The sequence below is a fragment of the Colobus angolensis genome, unplaced genomic scaffold, assembly GCF_000951035.1.
Source record: "Colobus angolensis palliatus isolate OR3802 unplaced genomic scaffold, Cang.pa_1.0 Scaffold8, whole genome shotgun sequence".
NCBI classification, from domain to species: Eukaryota; Metazoa; Chordata; class Mammalia; order Primates; family Cercopithecidae; genus Colobus; species Colobus angolensis.
Window position 1 is genome coordinate 653,324 of NW_012121820.1, and position 20,796 is coordinate 674,119.

A 20,796-nucleotide genomic window follows, 5' to 3' on the forward strand; every position below is an offset into this window, starting at 1 on the left:
CATCACATGTTTTTATTTGTGAGGCCTAAAAATCAAAACAATTGAATCCATGGAGACAGAGAGTAGAACGATGGTTACCAGAGGCTGGGAAAGGTAGTAGGGAGTTGGGGGAAGGTGTGGATGGTTAATAGTACAAAAGGTAGTTAGAATGAATAAGGTCTAATATTTTAGAGCACAACAGGGTGACTGTAGTCAATAATTTAACTGTACACTTTAAAATAACAGAGTATAGACTATAACACAAAAGGTAAATGCTTGAGGGGATGGATACCCCATCTTCCATGTTGTGCTTATCATACATTACATGCCTGTATCAAAACATCTCATATGCCCCATAAATATATGCATCTCCTACGTACCCAGAAAGATGAAAAATAAAATCATTTTAAAAATTTTTTTAATTCTTCAAGCTTGGTGTGGTGGCTCATGTCTGTAATCCCAGCACTCTGGGAGGCTAAGGCAGGAGGATCACTTGAGGCTAGGAGTTCGAAACCAGCCTGGACAACATAGCGAGATCCCATCTCAGCAAAAAATTTAAAAATAAATAAATAAAATTATTAGCAGAAGGATTGCTTTAGCCTAGGAGTTTGAGACCAGCCTGGGCAACATGGTGAGACCCTGTATCTACTAAAATACAAAGATTAGCCAGGCATGGTGGCACCTGCCTATAGTCCCAGCTACTCTAGAAGCTGAGGCAAGAGGATTGCTTGAGACCAGGAGGTCAAGGCTTCAGTAAGCTGAGATCATGCTACTGCATTCCAGTTTGGGCAACAGAGCCAGGCCCTGTCTCAAAAATAAACAAGTAAAAATAAAAATATAATTCTTCATAATAATGTTACTTTAATTAGGAGGAAAACTGAGTTTATAGTTTCCAAAAAATTAAGGTGATTAGTTGAAGTAATATATTTGCATCTTTTTATGCTAAGAAAAACAGATATGAAGGGATGAGAAAAAAATTCAAAATCTATGTTTGTGTTACAAGGGACTTTCAGTATTTCATTTTCAAGTGTTTTCTGTTTTATTATCTCTATAACTTCAAAAATTATACACAAACTTTGAACTGAGGAAAGCTATTTAGCTATTTACTCTTTTGTATACAATTTAATCAAATAGTTTCTAAATTCCAGTTAACCAGAGATCCTGAATAATAGAGTGAATTATGTTTCTTTTCAGCATGTACTTAAGATTCTTTCCTGGCTTTTTAAGCTATAGTTTTACAGCTGTTCTATTTTGAAACCTAGTTTTATTCTGCTGCATATGTATGTATTCAATGCTGAAGCCAGCATTTCTGTAATTCCCATTTTAGCTGAAAAGATAGTTCTTTTCTTTCGGGGACAGTTAAACTGAATAAAATATAGACAGCCTATGTGTGACTGTATCGGCTATTCACACTGTTGATTAACTCATGTCATGATGAGTATTGTACTTATCTGAGAAGTGACCCTATAATTCTATTAAAGCCTGTGTTTGCACGTTTCAATCACCACTAAATCTAAATACAGGAAATCAATTTTGAAATACACTTACCAGGATGATTGGAAATGGGAGGCTGGAATGCAAGCTCATTGTGAACAGGCCCTAAAGAAAAGACAACAAAAATTCCATTTTTATTTATTAAAAGTTGTCTAATGGTAAAACTTTTATTAAATCTTACTTAAATATAACTATTATAGGTTAGGAATTGTTGAAAACAAGCTTATGCAATGTCTAAGAACTTAAAAGTTTACTTTACAATAAGCAAATAGTCTTAAACTATTAACACTTTTGTGGATATTTAATAACTAACATTTTAGTGCCATCTGCCAAGTGTTATTATTACACAATTTACACATAATTTTCCATCCAATATTTAATACAGATCATAAATGAATTGTTCATGTAACATCCAATACAGTACAATTTATAATGCAATGTATAATAATAAACTATTAGGTCTATTCTAAAAACAAGTGCTTACGTTAATTAAAGATGTTTATTTAATGGAATGGTAGCTAACATAATTGGAAACTTGTAATGTGTTAAGACACAGTGCTAAACACCTCACATAAATTATTACATTTACTTCTTACACCCCTTGAGGTAGATACTGCTATTACTGCTCCTGAGGCTTAATGAGGTGAAATAACTTGCCAATGGTCACACAAGCCTGTTAAAGGTCCAAACCCAGCACCCTTAAACACTATGACGGCCTAGGCAGCCATTAAAAAATTACATTCTCTTAAGAAATGGAAAAAATAGTAACATAACTGAAAAGAAGCAAGATATATACAATACACATAGAGTAGGAGCCCCCTGTCAATTTACATATACCTGTTTATATGACTGGAAGGAAAATGACAAAATATTAGAAGTGGCTATTTTTGAGTAGCAGGATTCAGGGTAATTTTGCTTTTCTTATTTACACTTTTCTATGTTTTCTAAGTTTTCTTTGGTACTATTAATATTATAACGAGAAGGAATTTAATGTATATAAAAGAGTTATACTCTTGATTTTACTAAGCCATATGAACAGTGCTCCTATTCTACCTGAAACTATAGGCTATCTGTAGGGTATTCCTCCCAATCATGCCGGCACAAAGTTATCTACAGATTCAACATTATCCAAAGTACACTGAATACTACGCTGAGGAAAACCTTGAGAATTCAGTGCTCAAAGGGTTTCAATCCATTATGGGTGGATATACAAGACACAGATGAGATCTAAGAACATATACAAAGTAAACAAACAAATGAATGGAAATCAATGTGATGTTAATGAAACATTAGCAACAGAGAAATAAATGTATTTAGCAAACATCACTCCTCTAAAATAAAAAGGTATGATAACTATGAAAAATAATACTGTTTACAAAAAATACTGAAAAGCACTATTTAATGAAACAAAATCACAGGATGAATAAAAGATGTAAAAACATTTTAAAAAAATAGAAAAAAAAGACCTACAAAAAAAAAAAAAAAAAAAAAAAAAAGGAAAAAAAAAAAGAGCCCTTACAACAAAAACAAGAGCTTACAGTAATGTCCGGGATGGGGCGGCATAGGCGGGTGGTGCTGAAGATGGCCGTTTTGGTGGTGAGGCAAATTAGGTGTGTATGGTGCAGTCCTACTTCCAGTCCAGGTGGTAGTGCTGTCTAAAAATTAAGGCCCACATGGGTTAATTTGCTTTTATAAAGGCTGCCTACTTTTTTCTCAACTATTTAAAAGATTTTTTTAAAGTATGTACATACTATGATGGTAAGTAGCTGGCTGACCAGTAAATCCGTTCTGCTGCTGTCCTGGCTGAGGCCCTGATGCTATCTGCAACAGTCCTTCACTATGGCTGCCCCCCAGTATACTGGCAGGCTGACCTAGAGGAACAAGAAGACATTAACATGGTACATTCATAGATGTCATCTTACGGTTTCATATACTAAATGAAGGACTAATTTTATCTGATAATGCACAACCACAAAGATGGGCAAAAAGTGTAACTCACCCATGGCCTATCAGGTTAAAAAAAAAACCTAAAGTCATCTATAAAGACAAACCTTAACTTGAAGAAGCTCAAAATTATTCCATTTTAGGTAATGTCTTGCTAATTTTAGTGGCTTATTTCTTTACAAACGTATTTCAAATGCCAGCAAAACACCACTGTATGTCTGGCCTATCATATTAACTTCTTCAGAAGTATATCAGTTCATCCTGGCCACTCCAACCACTTCTCTCTCTGGACCTTTCTGATCAGGACTCCAAAAATCCAGGCTCAAGAAAATGTTGAAAACTGAAAAATTAATCATTGTCAGCACTGGTACTAGTAATGGCAGAATGCTAGGGTTTGACAGAGAAAAGCAGAGCAGAAAATTATTTTAAATAGGATGTGATGGTGAAGAGGAGGAAGTTAAAAAGATCTAGCTCTGCTGTCCAATCAATATACCATTTACTGGTTAAAAACAAACAAAAAAACTATCACTCTACTTTCGAATTTTTTCAAGAGCTTTTTTAAACCAAGAATCATTTCTTTTCAACAACACCATCATATTCCCATATTTACACGAAATTAGTTGCCCTCTCTGTATGCAATATACCAAGAGAAGCAAACTTCTCCTGGCTTCTATTCTATTCAAAAACCATCCAATGATATTGCTTACTGTCCTACATTTTTAAGGCTTTTTATTTAAAGTGGAAATTTGATTTCTTAAAGAGCATTAATTAAGTTGATTGTTTACCCCATTTGGAAAGCACTAAATTTATAATTATTTATAACTGGCATCACCTCATTCTTTTCTAAATGGGAGTATAATCAGATGGAAGACAGTAAATGCCACCATTGCTCAAACTATCAAAGAAAAGGAATATTTTTCTTTTCTCTACATATCACATTTCCTTAAAGCTAAGAATTACAAAACCAAAAGCTAAAGAGAATATTTCAATACTCCCCAAATTATTTATCTGTAAAAATGACATTTTAGCAACCTCCCTTCCTACTCATCCCCCAGATTCTGCAAGTTATCTTGAAAGGTTAATTATGGTTTTGTTCGTGTTTTTAATAATTATACATGCAATACTCTTAGCTAACTTACAAAAATTGTCATTAACTACACAGGATAAATTATTTTAATTTACAGGTATTTAAAAGGAAATTCTTAAAATATTCAGGTGTCAAATGAACATACATTGTAAAGTGACCCATCGTAGTTATCCATACTGAATACTTCCCTTATACAATTCTAAGTATGTAAAATAAAGTTAAACACTACGACTATATCAGCTCATGTAAAATAGCCTTTCAAATCTTCTATTTTAGTTCAACTTTTTTGTCCATTTAATTTTATCAATATACTTTTTGAGATCTAAGGGAACATTTTGACACAAGTTCTAAAACTTATAGTATTTACAGTATTTGATTATTAAAATCTACCCAAAAAATACCAGGATAAAATTAGCTGCATTTCATTTATATCACTTTTTCTAATCTTTGAATAGGACTCAACCTTAGGGAACAAAACAGTCAAAATGAAGTCACTTTAGTAAGCATTAACAAAGGCACAGAAATTCAATCTCCAGATAATATAAACAGAAGTAGGTAGCTGTGCTCTAGCACTAATCTACGTTCAAGCGGCTATAATGTACCTTCTTTTATTTTCTATCACTACCCATTGTTTGTCAACCATATTCCTAATTTGATAAATAAAAAGTAGACAGATAACAGAAGCACCAAGTGATTAAGGATCTGGGTTCTGAAGAGCTTAACCTATATGACTCATTTAGAATATGCTGCCTATAGTGAGATTGTCATCTCTTATATAGCAAACCAAAAACATATTGCTTTGAAGTGGTGTAATGAATTAAAGAGGGGAAATTTTGGTATACTTCACTTGAAAACTCACAATTACAGAAATCAGTCCCCCATTTATTCCAAAGATCAAAATTTCTATGTTGAATCTAATCTGATAGTAAAGCAAATAGAATAATGGTACTTTTGGCAGCAACTAACACAGTATTAGACCAGAGCTGTCAAAAATCGATTCTGATGTAGGTTTACATACAATTCCTTTAGCAATTGCATGCAACTAACACCATACACATGCCAAGACAATGCACTATGATTAATTGGGAAAAAAAAAAAAAGCAAAAAAAGCTACTTCATTTGCCAGGCAGCAAACTATCAAACCTTTGGTTACTGTGAAAATAAGTAACAGAACCAGGTCATATCATCAGGACCCAAAAAACCTAAACCTAGCAGCCCCTTTGCCTCCTATGACATGGCAGAAAAGAAGAATCCTTCTGAAACAGACTAGTTTTTTAAAAATATAGACAAATATTTTTAAAAGAGATATAGAAGTTAGCTTACATCAAAATTGACTTAATTACTTAATGTCTATCTTGAGCAATACAAAACAAATTTGTCAAGATCCCTTTGCACAGTGAGAAAATAAGACAACTACTATAAGGTAATATTCTCCCAGATAAACCAAAATAAGAACACTGGATTAAAAGAAAGGTTGCAATTCCATTAACACAGACCTTCATAAACATCTTGGATCAAAACTACTTGTTAATTATTTAAATATTTCTCCAAAATCTATCTGAGAGCTTAAGAGGCTACTTACTTCTACATGTAATAGTAAAGTTCAAATCAGATCACTAATTTGAATCAATATTCTAATCAAAGCCATTAAATTCCAAGCGATTGTACATACCTGTCTAACACCTGTTTACCTATGAAAGATACCACAGTTACTTTTAATGTTTACTTACTTGGAGTTTCCCCTCAAATGACTACACATAAATAAGCAATGATTAGGAAAACTCAACTTGCTGACTACATCTGATTCTAGAACTCACTTGTGGAAGCCACAGGAATGTTGGGAAAGTTGGCAGTGCTGGTAGCATTAGACTCAGATGGGGCTAACAGAGCTGGGGTGCTGTATGTCTCTGTCGACGCACGATTACTTGGTGGATGCTGGATGGTTTGAATCGAATGTCCTTCAGTGGACAACGATGGCTGTCCCTCAAAGTCATGAACATATTCATCCTTCACCATCATACTTGATGGAGCTATGTAGAAAATTAAACATATTTTAAATTTTTATAAGCTTCTATCCCCAGAAAAAAAAAAATCTTATTAGCAAGTAATATAACATCTAAAATCAATTACAGTGTAAATAACTTTAAATCAGAATTTTTTCATATTATTTTAAAAGCATACTACTTTACCAGCAAAAGTCATTATTTAATGGTAACAGCGTCAGATAAACTTTATCCATCAATCTGACTCTCAAATTCGAAGCTAGTCTATGTTCCAACAGCCTCCAGCAACAATCCTAAAAAGGTACTCCTCAGTTTCTTGATAAACGTAGAATAATAATCACCTAAATACATAAGGTAGGCAAAAACCAAATGGCTGGAAAATGCGTATCCAGCTGAGAAAAACAATTATTCGGTCTTAATCGAGATTGAGTATTTAACTACATCCTTTTGCTAATTTCACACTGTGGAGATATGAGTGGGATCTGACAGATATCCAATTCCAGGATCTAGAATTATTGTTAAGCAACATATTCTTTAAAAATGAAGTGTACTGAATGCCCCCTATAGATTTAGAACCAAACAGAAAAATTCCAAATGAAAAGTGAAGCTGAAATTTCCCTCTAGAAACCCAACCCAAATAAGAGTATTTGATAAACATATGGTGTGAGAAAACTCAGTAATCAATCTTTCACCTATGTGGTTACATCTTCATAAGTAAAGCTAGATTCCAGCTGATATAGCATAACACCTTTCCATTAACAAACCAGGAAATAGTTTGCTCTATTTATGAGAAAAAGAAAACTGAAACTGAACTGTATAAATGTTAATTCTCTGCCCGGAACCTTCCTTTTGGTTTTAGGTTATTGTTTTAAGGTTTGCTTTTTATCTTTAACAAACAATCCTTTATTGCTTCTGAACTAACACTACTCCAGAACTTAACAATCCACTGAACTAACAGTAGGTTCTCTTCTTAAAGCAGTAAATTAGTAGACCACAAAAAGACATTCCCTTTTTCATTAAGAACCAGCACATCATTTCCCTTATCTTTCCCTATGTCAACCTTTGAAAAAAATCTACATGTAAATATCAGTTAAGTTACATGGGTATTTTTTTATTAAATTGAGACTATTTCAAGGCAGTAATAATCATCCATTGTGCAAGTTTCTATGTGCAACCTCTTAAAAACCTCTTAAGAAGTACGTTCATGCATCAAAAGTCATGAAGATGATATTGTGAAGACCCATAAATCCCATTCCAAAGTTCCTCTTTAGAAATTTTATGGAAACAAAAAGATAATCAAAAGGATGTTTAACAAATTATGTATCGATAAAAAAACTGAACACAACCACTCATCACTAACACTGGCCAAATTATAAAAATAATAAAAAGAAAAAAATTGTTTGGGGCATAAAATTGGTATGGCTACACTTACTCAGCCTTGTATTATACCCTTCAACAAAGTTCAATGATTTTCTTCATATAAATCCTGACATCTCTAATTAATTCCTGGACATTTTAGGTTTTCTGTTGTTATAATGACCAGGATCTTTTTACCGACTTACTGGTTTTGCTAGCTGATTTGAGGACACAACTGGTCAACTTGGTACTCACTGCTTTTGCTTTTCAGGTGACTCTTCAGTGTAATCAGCAATCATAACATCTTTAAGTACCTACTGCATTCTGCTTTTAAACAGTTATGACTCATAAATCTTTCTTGCCTTAAATATGCTGGCTAAACTTCCCAAATGTAAGTTTGAAACTTCTACTGGTCTACAGATTTCTTTAACCCCAGATAATCCATAATGTTTCTCAGGTAAAACTGAAGGTATCAACAAGGATAGAAGTCTGCAATATATTTTTGCCAAGAGAAAAAAAGCAAGTTAGTTACAAAACACTATTGTACACTATGATCATATGCATGTTTAAAAAATCATATACTCTAAATAAAAAAGCAAGGTCCAGAACAGTATGCACAGTATACATTTCGTGTAAGAAAGGAGGTATGTATTTTTTGCATATAGAAACCCTGGAAGGAAACACCAGAAACTAAAAAAAGTGATTACCTGAATTAGGGGGGAATGGGGGCAGGGGTGGGAGCACTTCTTTTCACTGTATACCTTTTTATAGTATTTTGATTTATGGACCATGTATTGCCTATTCAAAAAAATAAAATTAAAAAAACATATAGTATATATTTTTTAAAGTCCAGAAAAACAGACACCAAACTGTTAAATATTTCTCTTTATGGGCTAGCATTCAACAAATTCATTCACTGAAAAAATATTTCTTGAGCACCTATGTTCCAGGTACTGTTCTAGTACTTGGGATATAGCCATAAACAAAACAAATATCCCTGCTGTCATGGAGTTTGCCGTCTTTTGTAATATTTTCCCATTGTTTAAATATCTAATAGCAAGCACACATTACTCCAGCTTCTCCTAGTTGTCTATTCTTGGGCAAGTTCCTTCACCTCTCCAGGTAGCAGCCCCTTCATCTGTTAAAGTATAAATAATCCCACCTCCCATGTAGAAGTATCATGAGAATGATGACACAATACTCAGAAATCATTTAGCTCAGTCTGACCTGACACACAATGAGTACCCAGTAAGTGTTAGCTATTATTATTTAACCATATTTTTAAAGTAGTTTTACATATATATAGTGATTATAAAATGTTCTAAGAGGGCTGGGTGCAGTGGCTCATGCCTGTAATCCCAGCACTTTGGGAGGCTGAGACAGTGGATCGCCTGAGGTCAGGAGTTCGAGACCAGCTGGCCAACCTGGTGAAACCCCATCTCCACTAAAAATACAAAAAATAAATAAATAAATAAATAGATGCTGGGCGTGGTGGCTGGCGCCTGTAATCCCAGCTGCTCAGGAGGCTGAGGCAGGAGAATCACTTGAACTCAGGAGGCGGAGGTTGCAGTGAGCCGAGATCCCACCATTGTACTCCAGCCTGGGCAACAAGAGCAAAACTCTGTCTCAAAAAAGGAAAAGAAAATGTTCTAAGACGGTCAAAGAATATATTCTCTATAGGTGACAAAAAAGCTGAAACCACTGGGCCCACCCTAGGTCTGTATTCTTTATCATCACCAGCAGCCAGGACATAGCACCTATCTGATGGTATTATCACTCTCTTATTTACTTTTTCTCTCCTCCACTAGACTATAAGCTCACTTGAGCAGACAAAACATACCTTATTATCTTAGCATCCCTGAAACTAACACAGTACCAGGCAATACATGCTCATTAAATATTTGTTAAAATGAATACACAGGTCGACGTGGTCATAGAAAGTTTCATGAAAGATTAAAAGGCTGGAAATGACTACCATAAGACATTAACTCAAAAATGAAGGAACTGTCCCATTTTCTTAACTTTTAGTTACCTGGTCTTATATTATTCCTTTGTCCAAATCTAGAAGCTGTGAGAAATACCAGTTGTTTTCTGAGGAAATAAGGCACTGAAGACAGCCTTTACAAAACCACCACTAGGGGGACCTACAAGGCTGAATACAGTCCTACAGTAACTAAAGAAAGGCTAAAAAACCCATACAATCCCATCAGTAACAGTGCATCAATAATTTTAGAATGGGGAGGTGTGTAATGAGCATTCAGAATTTGAACCCCCTCACAAACAGCCCCATAGAGAGATTCAGATACACTTATCATTGCAGTCTCCCAACCTTTAACACCCACTGAGCCAAATGTTTTCTCCAAAAACCTGGATGGAAAACGATGAAGATATGAAGCGTGTTTACTTTCAAAAAAAAGAAGTGATATAATATCAATGTCTGCACAGCAAAGAGGCAGAGTTTTAACCAATCTTAAAGCAACCCTTCCCAGACCACCACAACAGCTCCTAACAATAAACCCATCTTCTCAGAAACCTACTAGTCACTAACAAGCACAACAAGGCACTGAGTCTTCCTCCATTACTAGTGATATGGGAGAAAGGTGGAAAATAAAATTAAGTAGAACTGCATACTCTTCCTAAATTTTGGTTAAGGTCACCTAGTATTTCTGACCCACCTATAAAATTCTACAAACAAAAATGTGCTAAACTACTACTAATTTCCCTCCAGAACAACAGCACACCTTTCTAAGATGACAACGGGTTTTTTTTTTCTTTTTTTTGAGACAGAGTTTCACGCTTGTTGCCCAGGCTGGAGTGCAACGGCGTGATCTCAACTCACTGCAACCTCCACCTCCAGGGTTCAAGCGATTCTCCTGCCTCAGCCTCCTGAGTAGCTGGAATTACAGGTGCCCGCCACCACATCTGGCTAATTTTTTATATTTTTAGTAGAGACAGGGTTTCACCGTGTTGGCCAGGCTGGTCTCAAACTCCTGACCTCAGGTGATCCACCCGCCTCAGCTTCCCAAAGTACTGAGATTGCAGGCGTGAACCACCGTGCCTGGCTGACAGTGGTTCTTTATAAGAGTTTCTCCACAAATAATTAGTTCTTACAGAAATTTGAGTTTATTAAGTTCTAAGTAATAGAGCTAAAGATTTAATAAAACTCCATTCTTAAATATTACAATAAAAAACAAAAACACACACCCCCATTTGCATTTCATTTTCTCAATCACCTTAAAACACTTTTTCTTTTTAAGAATACAATTAGGTAAGCTGTGATGGGCATATGCTTTTAAGTAGCCTTGATTTATTTACTCAAAATGTAACAAGACTGAAAAAACACAAATGAGCGTGATTTTAAACCATTATCAACATTATCATTCATAAAAATGTTAGGCTGAAATGAAGGAAAATTAGAATACTGGCATTTTTAAAGGATATGTTATACATGATTCCAAATTACCAAACGTTCTGGGTACTTAACATCCATTAAAACTGGTTCTGTGAGATTTTCTTCAAAAATGGGTCTTAACTCAAAAAACATTCTTTGTATTTGTTTTTGGTACATTCCTCTATCATGTTTTTTACAGTACTTTAGTTCATAAATTGCAGTTCATATACAAAGAGCAAATAGCCAATTTAAATCCAGTTTTAAATGCTGACCTGCCCCCCAACCCCAAAATCTAAATTTCCAAATGAGTAAGTTATTTTCTTGTTAATGTTACTGCCGCCCACACAAACTAATTCTAGGTCAACAAAAAAACAGAGAGGATAGGACAAAAGAAAGAGAAAGTAATAAGAAACAGATTACCTACCATTACTCTGCAGTGTTAATCCTGAGAGATCTTAATTGTTTAAAAGGGAAAACAAATGAAACATTAATCATTACAATGAAAATATTTTCCATTTAACAGAGAATGTCAAGTTAAACCTGAGATTACAAAAGTTCATGAACCATTTCAATTCAGAAGTAGCATAAATACTAACAATACATACACTAAGTATTCAAATTTATAATGCTTTCCATCTTATTTCTCAAAAACAATGTTCTAAATGGGCAAAATATCAACTATAATACTTGGTTTTAGCGGTCAAAATATAAGTTTGTTCCTAAGTTCAAATTTAAACACGTATATTAAAAATGTCTGATTCTTTAACCTTATTTAAAGTCGTGGGCTATCTTCCAAATTTATAATTTAACTTACAAAAATTAAAACACTATTGAGATCCTTTTCCCTTTATGTTTCTTAGGATAAAAGCAAAGTCTACTTACCAATTCCAGGTGATACAACTCGTTCATAGTGATATGGATTCACACAGACACTATCACATTTTAAGTCAAACGCATACTGACAATATTTAACATGTTTTAGTTCATTTTTGTGAAGATCAGGCCACCTCCAGAGACGGGCATAGATCACATGAGGAAATCCTTTCCGGCCAGCCACCTAGAAAAATAAACGACCATTTATTCATCTGTCACATTATGCAAGACACTGTTATATATATTCTGATTTAATCCTCATAATCCTACCAAGTCAGTATTACAATCCCCATTTCATAAATGAGAAAACTAAAATTCAAAATAACTACCTTGGCCATGTCATGCATCAGACCTAGAATTTAAACCCTGGTATAATTTCAAGGCCTGTGCTCAGGTTTTAAAAATGCAAAAAAGTGGCTGGGCATGGTGGCTCACACCTGTAATCATATCACTTTGGGAGGCCAAGGCAGGAGGATCGCTTGAGCCCAGGAGTTCATGACCAGCCTGGACAACACGGCAAGGCCCTTGTCTCCACAAATAATAAAAAATTACCCAGGTATGGTGGTATGTGCCTGTAGTCCTAGCTACTCAGGAGGCTAAGGCAGAAGGACTGCATAAGCCCAGTAGGTCAAGGCTGCAGTGAGCCATGTTTGCACCACTGCACTCCAGCCTGGGCAAGAGTGAGACCATGTCTCAAAGAAAAAAATGAAATAAATATTTTAAAAGACTGTGTTGTAGAAACCATGTATAAAGTCTTGAAACAAAACTTTAAAATTTAAGACATAAAATGTCTGTAAGATTTATTTCAGCAAGGGAGATTATGAAGTTCTACCTGAAAAATGTGATCAATGAAACATCTCGTAACAGTGAAACATATCAGATTTCTAAATTATAAAAAGACTAAGTGTAATCCAATTGTTTAAATGTACATATGATATCAAAAAAGAAAGCAACATGGCTGGGCACAGTGGCTCACGCCTGTAATCCCAGAATTTTGGGGGGCCAAGGCGGGTGGATCACCTGAGGTCAGCGGTTTGAGACCAGCCTGACCACCATTGTGAAACCCCATCTCTACTAAAAATACAAAAATTAGCCGGGTGTAGTTGCACTCGCCTGTAGTCCCAGCTACTTAGGAGGCTGAGGCAGGAGGATTGCTTGAACCTGGGAGGTGGAGGTTGCAGTGGGCCAAGATCGCACCACTGTACTCCAGCCTGGGTGACAGAGCAAGACTCCATCTAGGGGAAAAAAAAAGAAAACAACAGGCTACAAAAATGAAAACCAAAGTGCTAAAGGTAGTTCTTGCAAAGTGTGGGTTTTCTTCTGCTTTTTATTTTTATTTTCCAAATTTCTCCATTTTTCTGATAGAACATTAAAAAACTTTAAAATTTTATCTTTTGCATATTCTTCCACAAATTCCCACAATGCATATTTGTATAGGATGCACAGTATCTGAAGAGATGGAGCATACATTAAATTACCCTGTAGTAGCTTGAAAGGAAACTTAGCAAGTTTTTAAATCTGCCAACACAGAGGGTATAGAAAAACCCTTGTAAGACTAACCTGAAGCCTCCCATCCAATGTTCTCTGTATGGTAACACATTTACTAGGATGAGCTCCATTTGTAGTTATAGCTGTTATTAAAGAATCCAATTCATCTTTTTTCTCCTTCAGCTTCTTTACCAAACTTTCAATTGCTCTTTTTGCAAATGTTTCACTCTCTCCACCTTGTCTATGGCACATCAAACTATGCACAATGCTCAGACAGGCATCATTACTTGTTGGTGTATTCGTAATAGACATATTGTCCATTTGTTCAAGTTTTTCCTTTCAAATCAAATATGTCTCCAATTTCTGGAGCAATTTTGATCTTTTGGAAACAGTGAAAAACAACAGCTAAGGTTGCAAGGAAAATTGTTAGTCATGTATTCAGGATAACCTAAAAAAGAAAAAAAAAAAAAAAGACACACATGAGAACACATTTCACGAAGTTGATTCAACTACTTGGGAAAAAATGAAATTGCTCTGGTTAAGTCAGAGAGTCAATGCACATAATTAAAATTTGACGCTCAGAGTTGAAAATTACTTAAAATTCTTATAAAATATTAACCATTAAAAATAATTTTAAAAAATACAATTAATTAAAATGTCACTGTTTTTGACATTCCAAAAATATTAAAGTTAGGTCTTCTCATTATGATAGTGGCATACTCAATCAAGTCTTACTGACTTTACTAGTCACCCTAAAGGAAATCTTACCAGCACTTTTTTAAAGGATTACTTATGAGGATCAGCACTAGTTACACCTAAAAGTCTATTACTGATATTTATGAAAAATTTACCATCCCCTGATATTAAATGCTACCTAGCAGTTAACACTCACCTTTGTTAAAAGAGACTGATTAAAAAAAAAAAAAAATTTAGAAATGAACAAAAGGATTCTAAAAGATATTTCTCCAAAGATTATGGCCAGTAAGCACATGAAAGATGCTCAACATTAGACATCATGGAAATGAAAATCAAAACCACAATGAGCTACCACTTCATACCTACTGAGATGGATAAATCAGAAAGACAATAAGTACTGAAGAAGCAGAGAAACTGGACCCTCATTCATTGCTGCTGGGATTACAAAATGGCACAGGTACTTTGGAAAACAGTCTGGTATTAATACAAAATGTTAAACAGAGTAAATACGACCCAGCAATTTCACTCTTCATACTTCTACTTGAGGGAAATAAAAACCCATGTGCACACAAACCCGTACATGAATGTTCACAGCAGTGTTATTCATAATGGATACAACTCAAATGTCCATCAACTGATGAATGCATAAATAAAATTCCATACAACGAAATATTATTCAACCATAAAAAAGAATAAAGTACTAACACATTATAACATGGATAAGCCTTGAAAACACATGTTAAGTGAAAGAAGTCCCTGACAAAAGGTCACACGTTATATAATCCCATTTATATGAAATATACAGAATAGGTAAATCCACAGAGACAGAAAGTAAATCCGTGGTTGCCAGGGCCTGGGAGAAGGGGAATGAGGAACGACTGCTAATGGGTACAGTGTTTCTTTGTTGTAATGAAAAACTCCTAAAAATTGATAATGATGATGGTTGCACAACTCTGACTATAGTAAAAATCACTGAATTGTACACTTTCTAATAGTGAATTTTATGGTACGGAAATTATATCTCAATACAGCTATTCTTTAAAGAGATCACTAAATTCCTCAAAAGATTTTACCTGTAAAAGCATCAGGGTAAATTATTTCAAAAAACTTAAAATAACAAAAAGCGAAGATTAATAAATAATCCATTCAACAGGTAGAAAACTAAAGTAACTTATCTGATCCCAAGACCCCACAGAGAATAGGAAAAGGCCATTAGCCTAAGAAGAAGACAAAGCAGGACTGGAGCCTGTACTGTGTATGATTGGTTGTATTTTATTTGTTCACTGAAGTTGCATTCCAGACTCACTTTGCTTTCATTTTCTTTTGCTGTATAAAAGCATCCTCCCACAAGATTAATAAAACTCATCATACTACCAAAATCTCTTCCTCTTCTGAGGACCTTTGTTAAAGTATCGATTCCACTCAATTACCCAGCCTTGGAAAGCTTTGCAAAAGATCTTTGACCTGCCTCTTTCTTTCACTATCCCTACATTCCCTCACAGTTACAAGATTCTTTACCTCAGTCATTTCTATCTCTCCTTCCATTCTCCCTGCTGCTGTTGTAGTTTGGAGCCTTTTCAGAATGTATATCACTTGATATTTAAGACTTGCTTCTCCCTCTGTTGTTATCCCTTTTACATAAATGTCTGTCTCAACTCATAAACCCCATGCAGAGAAGCAGTTTTTCACATGTCTTATAGCACTTGCCCACATTCAATACACACGCTGAAGGTACACTTTCCAGATAACCAAAGATAACCCGCATGGGAGATTTTGGAGTCAGAGATCTGGATTAGAATTCGTTTTCACAGTAGTCAGAAAATGAAGTTACTCTGAATCTGGGTTAAAAGGAGGGTATACAGAAGCTCAAAGGAAAAATTCTACATAACGTGTCTGATACATAGTGTTCAGTGAAAAAGCTATTGTTGAAATATTAAAATGCTTAATTGTGGCCAGACATGATGGCTCGCACCTGTAATCCCAGCACTTTGGGAGGCCAAGGCAGGTGGACTGCTTGAGCCCAGGAGTTTGAGACCAGCCTGGGCAACATGGCGAAACCTGATCTTTACTCAAAATAAAAAAATTAACTGGGTGTGGTGGCACACGCCTGTTGTCCTAGCTACGCGGGGTAGCTGAGGCTCGAAGATCACCAGAGCCTTGGGAGGTCAAGGCCGTGGTGAGCCGTGATTGTGCCACTGCACTACAGCCTGGGCGACAGAGACTCTATCTCAAAAAAACAGTAGTAGTTTTACAAGGATATTTTTTCCTAAAATGCATTACGCATTTTTCTGCATTTTCTCTTAAAATCTGTCTCAAAAATGTAGGAGGTTTGCCAGGCATTGTAGAGTGGGCTTGTAGTCCCAGCTCCTCAGGAGGCTGAGGCAGGACTGCTTGAGCTCAGGCGTTGAAGGCTGCTGTGAGTTATGACTGTGCCACTTCACCCCAGCCTGGGCAACAGAATGAGACTCAGTAGAAAGGAAAGGAATTGGGGAATAGGGAAAAGGAAAGATGTGTTAAATTACAATTTAACACATTAGTTATTTGATTACATACCTGTCTCACATTTTTGCCACTAATTAGAAATCCAAGGAAACAGCAACAACAGTCTCATTTTAGAAATTCCCAGCACCATGCACAGTTCCTGACGTATGCCAGGCAAGTATTTCTGGACTGACCATAGCTTTTTATCTGTGGAATTGTCTTACAACAAATAAGAAGACTGCATATACTTTCGAAGTCATTTTCTGATATTATATTCCAAAAGATGTGCATGAATCTACAATGTAATTAAAACGTTTAAGTGTAATTATTTCACCACAATCTCACCATCACATGTCATCATTTCTAAAATTTATGCTATTCTGGGGCCTTAATGGTATCTCAAAGTTGTTTTAATATCAAGTTGCTTTGAATACAAATGATAATGACCTTGCTTTCTTAAACAAACACAGCTTTCTCATCTTTCTCTTTATTGTATTCCTATGACCACAAGTGCCTGAAATATAATTAAAAGTTATGCATACAAAAAATAATACTAGCAGGAATATAGAGATGTATCCCTACATTAAATGGTTTTAGATTATGGAAGTATGGTAGGCAAGGGCATAATATTGATATAAATAAAATTATATTTTTTTGAGACGGAGTCTCGCTCTGTTGCCCAGGTTGGAGTGCAGTGGCCGGATCTCAGATCACTGCAAGCTCCGCCTCCCGGGTTCACGCCATTCTCCTGCCTCAGCCTCCTGCGTAGCTGGGACTACAGGCGCCCGCCACCTCGCCCGGCTAGTTTTTTGTATATTTTAGTAGAGACGGGGTTTCACCGTGTTAGCCAGGATGGTCTCGATCTCCTGACCTCATGATCCACCCGTCTCGGCCTCCCAAAGTGCTGGGATTACAGGCTTGAGCCACCGCGCCCAGCCATAAAATTATATATTCTAAGTAAAGGTCTAGCAGCATGACTGAATGTTAACATCTCTTTCAATTCTCTCATCTATAAAATGAAAACACCTGCCCTGCCAACTTTACAAATTTACTGTGGTAATTAGATGCAACAATGTACATAAAAGAAATCTGGGAAACATAAATTGACCAATTCAACAAACACTGTATATACAAAGCACTACAGATACAAAAACAGGTAGCCCACAGTAAGAAAGTGGGTCTGGACTCTCTCAGAGCAACATTCCATTTTTTTCTAACAAATAACTTATATTACCACCTTAGCTTTACTGAAACAAAATTCTAAACTATTTACACATATTTTGAAAATTTAACAATGCCCTGACTATAACAAAAAGGACGAAAAGCTTAATATATAATGTGTACTTTCACCTATACTCAGGCACGCCAACTAAGTTAGAATGTGTAACGAAGAAGTTAGATGCCAGCATTTATATACAGAATCATCACAAATATGACAGCTACAAATTCAGGCCTTCCAAGACAAATGTGTTATACTGGCAACTCAAATAGCACAATGGCCCTGCAGTCAGTAACATGGATTTGCCCAAATGGTGAACTCTTAAACAACCTGAACTAAGAAAATGAATTAACAAGAGGTTGAGGCAAGAGGACTACTTGAGCCCAGGAGACTGAGGCTGCGGTGAGCTATGGCTGAGTCACTGCACTCCAGCCCAAGTGACAGAGTAAGACTTGGTCTCAAAAACAAAAAACAAAAAACCAAAGGCAGGGTGGCTCATGCCTGTAATCCCAGCACTTTTAGAGGCCGACATGGTTGGATCACTTATGCTCAGGACCAGCCTGGCAACAAAGTGAGACCTCCTCTCTACAAAAAATACAAAGAACTAGTGGGGCATGGTGGCACATGCCTGTACTCCCAGCTACTCAGGAGGCTGAGGTGGGAGGATGGCTTGAGTCTGGGAGGCAGAGGTTGCAGTGAGCCAAGATCACGCCACTGCACGGTCCCAGACATTCAGGAGGCTGAGATGGGAGGATGGCTAGAGCCTGGGAGGCAGAGGTTGCAGTGAGCCAAGATCATGCCACTGCACTCCAGCCTGGGTGACAGAGCCTGAAGGAAGGGAGGGAGGGAGAAAGGAAAAAGAAAGAAAACAGAGAAAGAGGAGGGTGAGAGGGAGGGAGGCAGGCAAGAAAAAAAAATGAATTAAAAGAAATTTAACTCCTGGCAAAGTGAATATATATTATAGAGTTAGGTTTTCGGCTAATTATGTTTTCCTCCTACATGAATTTCTGGGGCATCTGAAAGTCTTGTGGGATGCAAGATAACTACTCACTCTCACATTGCAGGATGGCATCCCTGGCCCCCAACCCACCAAACCCATCCACAAATTTCCACAACATCCCTTAAAGAGCAGTACTTACTCCACTGAGAACTACTAATCTGGAAGACCCAAACATATTATTACATAAGTAATAAATGCTAAAAGAAGTAGGTATCAGGGCCAGGTGCGGTGGCTCACGTCTGTAATCCCAGCACTACGGGAGGCTGAGGCGGGCGGATCACAAGGTCAGGAGATTGAGACCATCCTGGCTAACACGGTGAAACCCCACCTCTACTAAAAATACAAAAAATTAGCCGGGCACGGTGGCGGGCACCTGTAGTCCCAGCTACTTGGGAGGCTGAGGCAGGAGAATGGTGTGAACCCGGGAGGCGGAGCTGGCAATGAGCCGAGATCACACCACTGTACTCTAGCCTGGGCCAAAGAGCGAGACTCCATCTCAAAAAAAAAAAAAAATTAAAAGGAAGTATGTAACAAATTCAGTTTTAGACATCCTGAGTTTGAAGAGATGAGTAGAGAAGTTAGGCCTATCTGAAAGGCACTAACATATACAGGTATTACAATCAGGCAAGTAAAGAGTAATAAGAGGCAAAGAGTCAGCAAGAAGAGACAGCTGATTCTTGTACCTGCCTGCTGTGTTTTTCCTCTAGCCTTGCTATTAATTGTAAGCTGTCACCTGATGTTGACCACAGGTATAATAATCAATGGACTAGAAAGCCAAATAACCAAATTAAGATACTCTCTAAAATTAAACAGGCTGAATATTGGCCTGAGAGAAGCTCTCATGTAAATTCATACATTTTAGGTAAGGAGTGGTGACATTTTTTCTCAGATGTTTATTTTGAATTGACTGTATTATATGTGTCAAACATATATTTTCTAGAAGTTATAAGTGTCTTTTATTGATCAGTGATCAATAAACTACTTACTATGGGAATATCTGAGAAAAGTGCTTAAAGTTTTTTTTTTTTTTGAGACGAAGTTTCACTGTCGCCCAGGCTGGAGCGCAGCGGTGCGATCTTGGCTCACTGCAACTTCTGCCTCCTGGGTTCAAGCGATTCTCCTGCCTCAGCCTCCCCCCAAGCTGGGACTACAGGGGCACACCATCACGCCTGGCTAATTTTTGTATTTTTAATAGAGACAAGTTTCACCATGTTGGCTAAGATGGTCTCAATATCCTGACCTTATGATGCGCCCACCCTGGCCTCCCAAAGTGCTGGGATTACAGGAATGAGCCACCATGCCCAGGGGAAAAGTGCTTAAATTCAACTAGGGGAGGGAGAAAAAAGCTGGGTCTGGTAATATATCACTAGGAAGAAACTCTAAACTTAGGTTTACCAACAGGAAAAAAAGGTGTTCATGGTTAGTGCAACTGTCTGCAGCACAAGCTAAAGACTAAACACTAGACAGCAAGTTGAGGTTCTTCAAACTGAGGGCAGTTGGCAAACTTCCAAGAGCACAAAGGATTTATAAAGCAATAAAAGTAACAAAAAGATTTTTTTTTTTAACTTTTAAGATGAATTACAAAGGACAAATTGAGAGGTATGCTTCTTGTTTACTCATGAGCCTTAAGTTTAAATGTCATTTTGGTATGCCACCTTCAGTTTAAATGATCTTATTTAAAAATTACCCTTTTTGGATTAATAAATTAAAGGTTGTTAAAAGAAGAAATAACAAAGTACTATAGGTGGACATCAGTTTTTGTGTACCAGCATGTATTTCCCCATT

At 36.4% G+C, this 20,796-nt stretch overlaps 1 protein-coding gene across 1 annotated transcript in view; it reads right to left on the reverse strand.

Moving 5' to 3' along the window:
- SMAD4 (SMAD family member 4) overlaps positions 1 to 20,796 on the reverse strand; it is a 109,432-nt gene that overhangs the window by 26,986 nt on the left and 61,650 nt on the right. Inside the window, exons 3-9 of the mRNA XM_011928762.1 lie at positions 13,688 to 14,063; positions 12,137 to 12,311; positions 11,679 to 11,708; positions 6,322 to 6,534; positions 3,225 to 3,344; positions 3,012 to 3,128; positions 1,528 to 1,578 (exon numbers count right to left, since the gene is read on the reverse strand). Of these exons, the coding sequence (XP_011784152.1) occupies positions 1,528 to 1,578; positions 3,012 to 3,128; positions 3,225 to 3,344; positions 6,322 to 6,534; positions 11,679 to 11,708; positions 12,137 to 12,311; positions 13,688 to 13,936 (955 nt within the window). The 5' untranslated portion in view covers positions 13,937 to 14,063. The remainder of the gene's footprint in view (positions 1 to 1,527; positions 1,579 to 3,011; positions 3,129 to 3,224; positions 3,345 to 6,321; positions 6,535 to 11,678; positions 11,709 to 12,136; positions 12,312 to 13,687; positions 14,064 to 20,796) is intronic.